At 42.8% G+C, this 12754-nt stretch overlaps 1 protein-coding gene across 1 annotated transcript; it reads left to right on the top strand.

The window, feature by feature from the left end:
* Positions 1-4385: 4385 nt before the first annotated feature.
* LOC124649592 lies at positions 4386-5639 on the top strand. The gene is made up of 2 exons (XM_047189195.1): positions 4386-4419; positions 4825-5639. Exon 2 carries the CDS (start codon positions 4875-4877, stop codon positions 5394-5396), a length of 522 nt encoding a protein of 173 aa, XP_047045151.1. The 5' UTR covers positions 4386-4419; positions 4825-4874; the 3' UTR covers positions 5397-5639.
* The last annotated feature ends 7115 nt before the right edge of the window (positions 5640-12754 follow it).

Raw genomic sequence — 12754 nt, 5'->3', positions numbered from 1 at the left:
TCGGATATATAATTTTGCAAGAATAAACACAAAACAAGCAGCCCTTTTCATTGTTCATGTTGAAAATATCAAACTCCGGATCTGATTTTGTTTTATCTCTCACTGAGGGAAGTAAACTTACTCCCAATTTATAAAGACCATCAAACTCTTAAAAAGTACTCCTCCGTCCCAAAATGTAAGGCGTCTAAGGATTAGTTAAAAGTTAATATTTTTAAGTTTGACCAAGTTTATACACAAAAATATAAACATTTACAGTACTGAATCAACATGAATAGATTCACCATAAAGTATATTTTCTTAATATGTCCATATGATATTGTAGATGTAAATATATTTTCTAAATATTTGATCAGAGTTAGTAAAGTTTAACTTTTAACCAATCCTTAGACGCCTTACATTTTGGAACGGAGGGAGTACGCAAAAAACATGCTCTCTAGCATACTGTTAAAAAAACTCTCAATCCTTAACATTTTTTGGGAGACAAAACAATCCAGCTTGCTAGAAATACTCCTCCATCTCCTCCAACCCAAAAGTCCAAAACCACATGTAGGAAGCTCAAAGTGCTGGCCTGAAATTTCGACTTGTCCCCCATCTAGTCTGCTCCCCCTCCCCCACCAGACGTATCCCGCTGCCGCTCTGCACCTCAACCAACCCTCAAATGGCGCAATTCGGCCGGAGAGGGCCCGCCATGCTGGATCTATCGCTGCTACCATTAGAGGGGAGCGGAGCTCCACTAGACCTCCTTGGCGACCGTGCAACCTCCTAGGAATGGCCATGTGATGTCCCTTGCCCCGTTGCTGTCCCTTTCTACATTCCCTTCTTGTTGCGGCCAACATCATCCATGGCCGCCTTCGTTCTCCTCTCTGCCAGTGCCAGACTTGAGCACAACCATGGAAGTTGCCATGGTGTCGTGGTCCATGAGCTCAGACATCGCCCCCTCTAGAGTGAAGAATGACATTTCTGCTCTAAATTAGGTGTGAGAGCAAGTATGTAGCTATGTTACCGGGCGCTAACCATCGACAACAAAGTTGCATACATTGAGTTGGTTAATCTTGATTCTCTATGACAACTGTTTGGTGCACGTCTATATATCTGTGACGATGTGTCTATTGATGGTGTGTATCTTTTTTGGTACTAGAGTTTTTATGGGCAATAATTAGGATAATCCTCACATGTATTGGGTGAAACCTTCACCTTCACCTTCACCCAATCCACTCAAATCCCGATAAAACACCAATCCCCAATTTCCAATCCACTAGGTGGGTGTAGTGTATTGGGTATTGGAGAAAAGTACACTACCATTTGGGAATAGGTGGGGATTGAACTAGCCCAATAAAGTAGAAAAAACATGCTATTAAGAATATGTTAGAATTTCTCGTTTGGTGGGGATAATCCCCAGAAATTTTTAGGAATACAGTAGTAACAAATAAGGCCTTGGCTAGGGAGTCTAGAAAAAAAAAGTAGCGTGTGTTGTGACTGGTTTGCGTCTATTTTGTGTGATATGTTTCGTTGCACACATTATCTCTCTTTGGGAGTGTCTAGGTTGTAGGTGATTGAAAAATTCAAAATTTTCGGTAACTTTTATACCACTGTTAAAGTGAAGTAACATGATGAAAAAGGGCAACTACAATAAATAAATATAAAATTCAATAAATGACTAAAGAAATAATAAAATAGAAAATAGGTTTAAAAAACATATGATTGAAACTGTAGGTGCGAAGGGCGGAGTACAATATTAGAGGATAGGAGACTTCTCCCCCCAGGAAAATGTCATGCAAGATTCTTCTCTATTTATAAGGAAAAATCATAATATTTCTCCAGCCTATACGAAGATTAAAACAGCGTTGTTGGAATTTTTCACAACAACAATTGGTATTTCATTAAACTTATATAAGAATATTGCAAGGTACCTCATATATCCTTTTAGACATGCTGAAACCTAATTATCTAATTGTGTAGCATGTTTACATGCAGGTGCTCTAAGGCCATCTGCCGCACGTGCCTTTGTTGTGTGTCGCTGCTTGTGGGCCCGGTGATGCAACCTTCTTCTTCTTCTCTCTCTCTCAAGGCTTCCCTCTCTCTTTCATGCACAGTGCCACCCGCAAGCCAAATCGAAAACATACTAGGATCTGCTAGAAATTCAACAAGCGCTCCCACCCCGAACACTAAAAGCATCTCTAGAGGCTCCAAATCCTGCTACACATCACCCACATCTAAACTACGGTGCACGACGTCCAAAGGCAAAGAGCAACTGCTCGGCAACCTAGGAAGACGTCTGCCGAACACGCACCTGTCGATTCTGGCTGCCGACAAATGTTATACCAGGGAAGTCAGCAAAATAGTAGTCGACAAATGTTAAAAACTCGGAAGGACAAAAATAGTTTACCTTGGGGAGGGCGTTGGTGCCGCTATACGGCTCCACGCGACAAGAGGATGGAATGGTGTCCTTCTTGCTCAGCGACGAAATCTTCCGAACAAGCCTCTCCAAGTATTTTACTGACTGATCCTTGGAGAAGCGGTCCACATCTTTTGCGCCAGCATACATCTAGAGAGGGTTCTTGCGAGCCTGAAGAGGCTGCACCCTAATCCTAAGGAAGTACACAATAATCTGAATACCCGACAGTTCTTTGCCGCGGGTATTCTGGAGTTCGTGGATGCGCTTCATCAGCGCATCTGTCGCCGTTTTCTCTTCATCAGAAGCTTCAGTGTCCCACGAACGACGACGAAAGATTTTCACGCCACCATCAAAAGGAGCGACATTGTACTCATGCGCGTCATTGTGCTCCTCATGGACATAAAGCCATCTTTTGCGCCACCCTTGAATAGAGTCAGGGAACTTGACATCGAAATATTCGACATCTGGGCGGACGCATATAACTACACCACCTACATTATAGGCGGTGGTGTGGGAGCTGTTGCGGCGGACAAGGAATATGCGTTTCCACAGGCCCCAGTTGGGAGGGGTCCCGAGAAAGCATTCGCAGAGGGTGATGAAGATAGAGATGTGAAGAATGAAGTTGAAGGTGAGATGATGGAGTTGCAGACCACTGCCACGTCCCAAGTTGATTCCAGCTATTGTCAGGCCCCAAGTTGCCGGATCGGCCAAGCCTCTGGTAGGGTGTGGTCTAGGGTGGCTAGGTTGGACAACTGTGGTGAGGGAGCTCGGGGGAAGGCAGAAATCGCATGGGTCGATGAGGCAGTGGGGCGGCACTCGCTCAGGGCTTGACCGATGAGAAGGAGAAGAGAGGGCACATCACGGTGATGTGAGGAGCATCGTTACACTACATGCACAACTAGGAGAAAAAGAATAGACATTATTGATTTACAACACTTCCATATAATCCAAAGGGTGGGGGCCCTGAGGGTCGGCACAAATAGGAGAAACTAAAACACATTCGGCCCTATGGTAAGACACATATCGGGCTAGCATTTTGTTCTTCCTCTGATCCACAATACTTGTGGTGGTTTTAGCACACAGAAATACTTTTATACTTACATGCATGGGTGTGGGTGTTGGTGTGAGTGTTTTCATTACCGTCCATTTTACTTTGAGATTTGGATAAAGGGAGCAGAGAGAGCTAATTTCACATCTACCACAGCAAGCGAAAATCTCGAGGAATAAATTGAGGATTTTAGTATGCAAAAATACTTTAGTACTCCCACAATAAAAATAAGTGAATTAAACACAGAAATTCAAAATTGATCCCGGGTGTACATGCACCCGGTATCTATAAAACATATTTCAAAAAGCTAAAAATTTAGGAATAAAAATTCGCATGTAGAGTGATATGTCCTATGTGTGCATCAGAAGTTTCACACAAAACCGACATTTTTTCTTCCCTCTATAAAAAGATAAAAAATGACTCGAAAATTAGACTATTTTAGCACCAGAAAATTGTCTTTTTATACATGTCGATTTTTGCTGAAACAACTTTATAAGCATGTAAACATATATAAGATATGTTTTATATTTATTTAGAATTTTTAAATATGTTTAAAATGTATTTCAAATAAAGGGTGTACATGCACTCGGGTGCAGAAAACACCCTGTCAAACCCTATCTGAAAAATAGTGACTGAATCAAACAAGAAAAACATCAGGTCCGTTTCAGTTCCAACAAATTATCCAACAGCCTTTCTCGAAAAAAACACAACGTGGGCCAGACTCGAATTTGGAAGAAAACATGCGCCGGGCCAAGTTTGTATTTGGATCTGGCAATGTGCTAAATGGGCTGGAAATAGACAATATACTAGCGGCCTTTCCATTGCGAGCATTTGTCCCAGCCTGGGTTACCATCGAATGCTTGGCATCGCCGGCGCCGCCGTAGCTTCTGCGTTGCCGCCCTCCTTCGCCTCAACGAACCTCCTTCCCCTCGACAGTGCGGCCAGCCTCGACCTCCTCCAGCCGACAGACCGGCAGGTTTGCATCTCTAGCAGTTGATTCCCCTCCGGAAACTGAGCGAGCATTCGATTTCCAGTACACCATGGACCATGGTGGTAAAGATTTGTGGCCTCCTTGATGCGAGATTGAGAACTCTAGTTCCGCTTTGTCGTTTATTTTCCTACTTTCTTCTAGGCCTATGCATTTCCACCACATCGCATATCTATTTTATTGTTTTCGATTGAATGCTTCTGAATGAAGGCAAGGTGTTCGGTCAAATGCTTCTCTGTTCATGTTCAATTACACAGATGGTCCCCTAGTTGTTTCGGTTGCACTCATGCCAATTCCATGCTGTGATTTTATTAAAAGAAAACGTGTTGTGTTCAGAATGTGGGAGCAGATATGCAGAGATTGACAAGATTTATATTCTTTACCATGGCGCAGGTTGAAACCTCATCGTGCCAGGTGAAGGGGTTTCTGTAGAAGTAATCAGGATGAAGATCAGAGTTGTTTGCAGGAAGTTGTACGATTACGTGAGGTATGATCTGAAAGAGATCGCCTTCCCATCTTCTCTGCCGGACCCACCGGGCACCATACGGCGTCCCAAGCTCACACTGAAAGAAAAATGGTGTATCCTCAAGGAGGCCACCAGGCTCTATGGAGCTTCCTGGGTCAGGGACATTGGTCCGGAGCTCAGGCCAAACGACTACAAGAAGGCCAAAGAGGAATCGGATCCCACCAGCACCGAGAAGGGGAAAAGTACAGGTGAGCCTACCGTGTTGGAGGATCTCGCAGTGGCGGCGAGGGGTGGGGCTGAGACCCTGAAGCCCGCGCTGCGTCGCATATACATGACCCGTGCCTCGACCTACACGAGCGCGGTGAAGAACTATGTGGAGACCTATCAGGAAGGGCTGAAGGACGTCTTGGATGAGAAGGTTGCTGGAAAAGGTCAGCAGGGCAATGAGCCAGCGAAATCATCAGCATCGCCACCACCGCCGCCACCGTCATCATCATGAGTTTGTTTGAGTTCTCAAGGATTTTTTTTAATAAGACCCGTAGCTTATCTCTGTATGTAGTAGGTCAGAGTTGCCGGCTGTGTGGTCGGGTACAACACACATAAATGCTTTGTTCATTCCCCAAAAGTTTCATCGTGAGTAGACCTCTTATCTTTGGTTATCTGCTGGTCTGGATTCTGTGAAGTGTGAACTCTAATTGCATGGTTCCTATGGTCTATAGAGATCATTCTTCGTCTTGTTTCACTTGCAGTCAGTCCTTGCGGTGGTGTCATTGATATCAATTTGTTCCACAATGTTTGTTGGTTTGGGGTTGCTTATCAGGCCTGCCACATTGTGAAATCGATGTCTTCTAGGTTCTGCACTTGCCTTGTTGCTGCAAACAGAAACAGCGATGTATTTTATTCTTTTCCTCGATGTAATTCCTTACCGTCTTTATGCGTACGGTACCAAGCATAGTATTTGAATGGGATGCCATTTCCTGTTGATATCAAAATCTAATCTGTATGACTGTGTCGTTCTGTGTGAGTGAGTACGAATGTAGCAGTGCAAGTTACTGATTGATGATGTAAGCTCTCAAGGCTAAGTTGTTGTTACTGTAATGGTAGGTCAAACAGGCTCGACCCTTGCTGCATTCACATGGAAATCGCTGTCGTGTTGGCTGCATTGTTGCCCTGTTACTCGAAACAGAGATAGAGATGTATAAATTTATGTCATCTTGGTTAGTAGGGTAACGAAGCACAGTATTTGGATGAGACGCCATTTTCTGTTCATGGCTTACTTTATGTCTGCTTTAGTTGTGTTTGTGTGTGCAAATTTAGCAGTACAAGCTACTGATTGATGCATCATGCTCTTGCGGCTTGGATGTTGTTACTGTATTGGTAGGTCTAACAAGTTCATCGTCGTCTCTGCAGTGTGCGACAAGTGACAAGCCACCAGACAACAAGCCGACAAAACTGTACACATTGCAACGTAGTCTAATCTGTGATTAGAACGTGCCATTTGTCCTTGCAGCAGAAAATCTAGAGTTTGGACTTTTTAATCCTAGACTTGAAATAATAGATGACATATTTCCGCATGTGGCAGCCACATCTCGAACCCCTGGGCTTTGCCGTGAAGGAGAGGGTTGTGTATGGAAAACCCACGGAATTGTGCCGTTACAAGATTGCGTCGGCTGGATTAGTGATCCTCATGATTTCAAGACATTTTGGTGATTAGGAGACGCAAAACGAGGAAAATCCATCCTTGGGCACAAGCTTCTTTGGTGAGTTCAAGGCATTTTGGTGATTAGCACGATGAGAAATCGTTACTGTAGACATGGCCGGACTTGCAACAACGAGAGGCTAGCATCATGGGTGGGACCAGGTCAGGTAAAACACGGGTTACCGTGGGCCGAAGGCAGCCCAGTCAATGTATTGCCCACAGCATGATTACCTAATGTAAGGTGTGCTGGATCTATATAAGCTTTATATCCTCACAAGGAGGACAATAGCTTATCTAAAAAAACAAAACAAGAGCAATAGTTTGCTGCTGCTATCCGTATAAGCATTTACACCACCATAAAACAAAATCATTCACATACAAAAGGAATAGAAGATAGTTGAGAATCCAAAAGAGTCATATACATATTTGGTACCACAACTTGTATCGGATATGCAGTTTAGTACCACATCTTGCAAAACGTAAACCTACGGTACCACAACTTGTATTAAGGGAGCAAATAGGTACCAAGTCATTCTAGAGCCGACATGTGGCATTGTAAATTTTGCAGAAACACCCCTATATTATTTTTTATGGCGCATATCTCCTTGGCGATGCCTTACAGGCAGGTCCCACCTATCAGTGTATCAGTGTACAGAGAGATAAAAATAATTAAAAACACATGTGTGAGACGGGATATTGAACACAAGACCTCCCTACTGTCAAGCTATATACATTAACACCACCAGAACGCACGATCATTTGTGCTGAAATTTAGGCCATCTTCTATGTATACTCTCTCTGAACGCATAAACACACGTCCAAGCGCATGGCCGTGCTATTCCCATGCTGATGTGCACCCATTCGTATGCGGATCTGCGTGTCTGCTCTATACAACGATGTCGGTACTCTACGGTGTCATGTCTATAGAGGCGCTGGCACATACGACAGGTTGCCATGCTTGGTGTGGCGTCGACCAGCATGTCGGTGCCATAAGTGATCACGACCATTCGTAGGTGAGGAGGCGGTTTCTCGTGCTCACCGTCGCCATCCTCGACCCGATATTCATCTGCTGCCTTGCCTTGCAACAGGCGAAGCCCACGCCCTCTACTCCGTAGGGACTAGGGAGGATGCTAGGGCTTAAAGCATCTCCACTCGTTCTCCCATACGGCGTCCATCGCCTGATCGTATGGGGGAGGGGGGGGGGGTCGGCACGTAACCCCTAAATACGGGGGCACCGGCGCCCAGCCCCACCCCCTAAACGCCCGCCCCCAAATTTGAAACTTAAAAACATAGGCGGAGTGCATGGCGCCGGTGGTGCCGCCTCTACAGAGGTCGTCGGCAAGGACGATGTCGTCTGGGAGCTCGCGCACCGGATCGTCAATCGCCGGTGACCGCACGTGCTCGGCCGCGCACGTACCACCTTCGGGTGGCATCGTCATCGATGATGGGGCGAGGCGCGCATCTTCGCATCTGGCCCGTCGGACGACTTGGTTGATCCAACACCGCCACGTCAAGGAGGAGGACGTTGCGGGCTCGCCACCACTTCCGACGACGAAGAGGCAATGGTGGGAGATGGAGGCGGACCTCTGTGGCGGCGACGACCGGGAGGATTTCCCCCGGCAAAACTTCATCGTCAGCCGCTTCGGCGAGGAGGACTACCGGCAGATGACGATGTACTCACGGCAGACGGCGGTGCGGTCCGCCAGGGACCACGGCACCAACTTCGTCGACCTCGCCGGACCTTTCGAGCCGCTAAAGGAGGAGGAGGACGACGCCGCCGCTAGTTTTTTTTTTAGTTTTTTAGTTTAAATTTGGGTAACTTTTGTATAAAACTAATCAATATTCGTATGAATTTTATTTTCTAAATATCATTTACATTTGAATTTCTATTGAGGCTGGTGTGGGAAAACCATCCCCAAATAAAGGATGTTCTGTCGACGCCCCTCTGCTCTACTGGTGTTTCTCATACGACAGTGCCGGCGTCCATGTGGGGAGCGCCGGTGAATATGTTCTTACCCCCGTATACGTGTCGTGGTGGTTCTGCCGCCCATTTCCTTCACGATCCAGTGCACGAGCACCATGGCCACCTGCACATGCACGTCGTACTGTCGCGTGCGTACTAGTTTTAGCCATGTGGCCGTCGTGCTGATAGCATACGTATTAAAAATCTTACAGATCCGATTAATGGTTTACAGCTGCGATGGCAAGCACCTGTCTTTGCGTGGCAAGGGTGCTGTGTTCGAATCACATCTCCGCTCATGCAACTTTTAGCTCTTTCTTTGTTATACTGACAGGTGGGACCCGCTTGTACCTGTAAGGCATCACCAGAAAAATATGTGGGTGTTTGTACAAAATTTACAACGCCACATGTCACCTCTAGAATGACTTGGTACCTATTTGCTCCCTTAATACAAGTTGTGGTACCGCAGGTTCATGTTTTGCAAGATGTCGTACTAAACTGCACATTCGATACAAGTTGTGGTACCAAAAGTGTATATAACTCAATTCAAAAAATGTATAAGACAGAAGGAGAACCAAAAGAGAAGATAATTAAGTCCACAATTGCTTCTTCCTTTAAAATACACCAAAAAAACTTCCTTTATAATGTTCTAAAAAGGAGGAAGCATACTCATAGCATTGGGCATCACAAATATTAGGAAAAAATTGTAACGTGCCAGCCTCTAGGAGTGTTTACCCATAGTTGAGTCATTGTTTAAAGTATAGCAACAAGAAAATGAGCTATACAGCGATATCTCTTATGCACTACATCCATGTTCAGCAATAAGTAAATTTGTGTAAAAAAATATCACAATATATTATAAATGTTTGTTTGGCCCCTAGTCCAGAACATATGATATTGCCTAAGTTTCAGATGAGGTAACACTTGTCTTAACGCATCCTATTTAGAGAAAGAGTCTAAGAAAGCAATTTTCCAAATTGAACATAACAAGGCCCCTAGTCCAGATGGGTCTCAACTAAGTTTTATCAATTTTTACGATATCATTAAATCGTACCTCGTGGATTTGTTAAGCTTGTCACATGCTAGACAATTGGGCTTGTTTCTCCTAAAGGTTTCTTCAAAGAATGGCATTCCTTAATCCATTGTTTCGATTTCGGAGTAGTGTGTCCATAAAAGTCAACAATGACACTGGCCATTACTGCCGAAAAAAAGGATTAAGATATGCTGACCCATTATCGCCTATATTATTTAATATAGTAGCCGGTATGTTAGCCGTCATGATTGAACACACAAAGATAGATGGTCAGACTGAAGGCCCATCTTGTCGATGGTGGACTATCTATTCTTCAATACATCTTATCAAAAAAAAAATCTATTCTTCAATACATGGACAACACGATCCTTTTTATGGAATATGATCTGGAGAAAGATGTGAATCTGACATTAACTTTAATAGCATTTGAGAAAATTTTGGGGCTTAAAATAAACTACCAAAAGAGTGAATTGTTTGTTTTGGTGAGGCCTAGGATGAGGCAGCTCTATATACCAAACTATTGGGTTGTGAGAAAGGACAATTTCCTATTAGATATTTGAGTATTCTATACATTACAAGAGACCCACGAATGCCAAATAAAAACAATTCGAGGACCGCCTGCAAAAATAACTTGGTAGATGGAAAGGGGAACTACCACCTCCTGGTGGAAGATTAGTTCTCATAAAATTGGCAGTGGGTAATATGATATTGTATATGATTTCTTTCTTGCAGGTTCCTAAAGGTTTCTTGCATAGACTGGAATATTTTCGATCAAGATTCTTTCAGCAAAGGGACAAGGAGAAAATTAAATATCCACTGTCAAAATTGTATTTGGATTTACGAACAAAAGATCAAGGAGGGTTGCGAATTCATGACCTTAAGGTAAAAAGTATGGCCCTCCTTGGTAAATGGCATTTTAGTTACCCACCAAAGATGGAGTTTGGAAAACTCTTCTAATAAGAAAGTACATAGGCTCAAAAGTATTTTCCTTCGTTTATTGGAAATCAGATGGTTGTCATTTTTAGGCTGGTCTAATGGCGACAAAGAAACATTTCTTCCTCTTTAGACCATTTAATATTAAGGACATGTCAGAGATTAGATTCTTTGAGGATAAGTAGTTATGTAATACCATACGTCGGGATCAGTATCTAGCTTTATATAATTTGTGTACGTCCTAAGAGCCATATAATCGCTATTATTTTGGATACTTTCCCTCCAGAAATAATGTTTAGAAGGATTAAGCGGCATGTAATGTTCTTTAAGAGTGGTTATTTTTGTCCAACTATCGTAAGGGACCGACGAATTTCGATGGAATCTGTATGAGAGTGACACATTCTCTATGGATTCCATATATAGAAGGCTAGTCCAATCAGACATACTAGTCGATAATAATAAGGGAACTTTCAAAAAAAAACCACTAAAAATATTATGATATATTCGCAAAGGAGTAATCCTTACTATGGACAACTATTTCATACACAACTCGCATGAAAATGCAAAGTTTGAGTTTGTTCACAAATACAAAACAATCAAACATTTATTTTTCTAATGCAAGTCCTCCAAGTAGCTTCTACCTCGTATCTGCCACGAAATGTTGTAAACGTTTTTGGCAACTGGTTATATGATATTGGTATCAAGTATAGAATTCTAATTAGGATCTGAAAGCTTGTTGTAATATGTTGACTATGTAGAAATGATAATGTTTTCAAATGAAAGAATTTTTTATAGAAGTGTCTATGTGGTTGGAGGACATAGTGATGAGCGATATTTTTATGCACATAGTGGTGGCGTGATCTACGAGCTGGTCATCTAAATTCACCTTAGGCATGCTATGATGGCCTTTTGTGCTTTGTACCATCTTTTTATTTTATCTGTTTTATCGGATTTATGCAGGTGTGTGCATTCTATCTATGCTTGCTAGATGTAAACTCTTTTAAACCGTATATCACCGTGATTCAATCTTTTATGTAATGAAACACCCTTTATTAAAACAATTAAACACGGTACACATTATTAGTTGCATGAAAGCCACATACTAGAATGGCCACAAACGGTGTAATTAATTTCTTGACCTAGCTCACGTAGAAAGGCACAAATATTGACCGGCCGGTCTCCCGATTTTTATTAGTGTGGTCAAGGTACAGATCTACGGAAGGTCTTCAATCAAAGCACATAATTAGGTGGAGGTTCCTTGTAAGTATATTTTCAAATAAAGATTTTTTGTGACTTGCTTTGTTTGACTCATTTTGATAATTCTGTCTAGTTGTACAATAAATTGTAAAATAGTCACAGCAGAGCACAATTCATGCTACCAGAAAGTGAACCAAAATAAGTCTCGTTCCCCGTCAAATAGAAATATTTCTTGTTTTTCCGCAAAAAAAATAGAAATATTTCTTGTTATTTGTATCTTTTCTACTTTTTGCGATTTCCATGGTACCAATGTCTTTTCAAGACTAGTAAGCTTGCACGTGCACGCACGTCTCAACTAATGCAAATATATACACTAAATAAGTCACTCTTCAATATTCTGAAGTTATATGCCCTCTAATATTGTCCCCAGAATTTTTTTAAAAAACTCTTCTTCATTTGTTTAAAATATAGTAATTAAACTATCCTAATCCATTGCAAAGATATATCTAACATAAGGGAATGGGTTTACATGGCGTATAAGAAAATTTTCATATTGACAACCGTTCTAAACCAGAAATGAAAATACCATGTCCTCCTCATTTCACTGCAATCTCCTTATCATCAAAAAGACCCTACCCTCCAAATAAGAATTCTCTCGGTCCTGCAATCTACACCTGAAAGAACATCAATGACTCTCTCCAAAGTTTGATACAGAAACTTGCCCTTGTTGGTGCTCAAAACAAATTGTAGGATAACGTTGCATAGAAAACAAAAATTTTCCTACCGCGAACACGCAATCCAAGCCAAGATGCAATCTAGAAGACGGTAGCAACGAGGGGGTATCGAGTCTCACCCTTGAAGAGATTCCAAAGCCTACAAGATGAGGCTCTTGTTGCTGCGGTAGACGTTCACTTGCCGCTTGCAAAAGCGCGTAGAAGATCTTGATCACGATCGGTTCCGCGCGCCACGAACGGCGCAGCACCTCCGTACTCTGGTCACACGTTCGGTTGTTGATGAAGACGACGTCCACCTCCC

This window comes from Lolium rigidum, chromosome 4 (assembly GCF_022539505.1).
Source record: "Lolium rigidum isolate FL_2022 chromosome 4, APGP_CSIRO_Lrig_0.1, whole genome shotgun sequence".
Taxonomy (NCBI): Eukaryota; Viridiplantae; Streptophyta; class Magnoliopsida; order Poales; family Poaceae; genus Lolium; species Lolium rigidum.
This window is presented reverse-complemented; position numbering and strand designations above follow the sequence as displayed.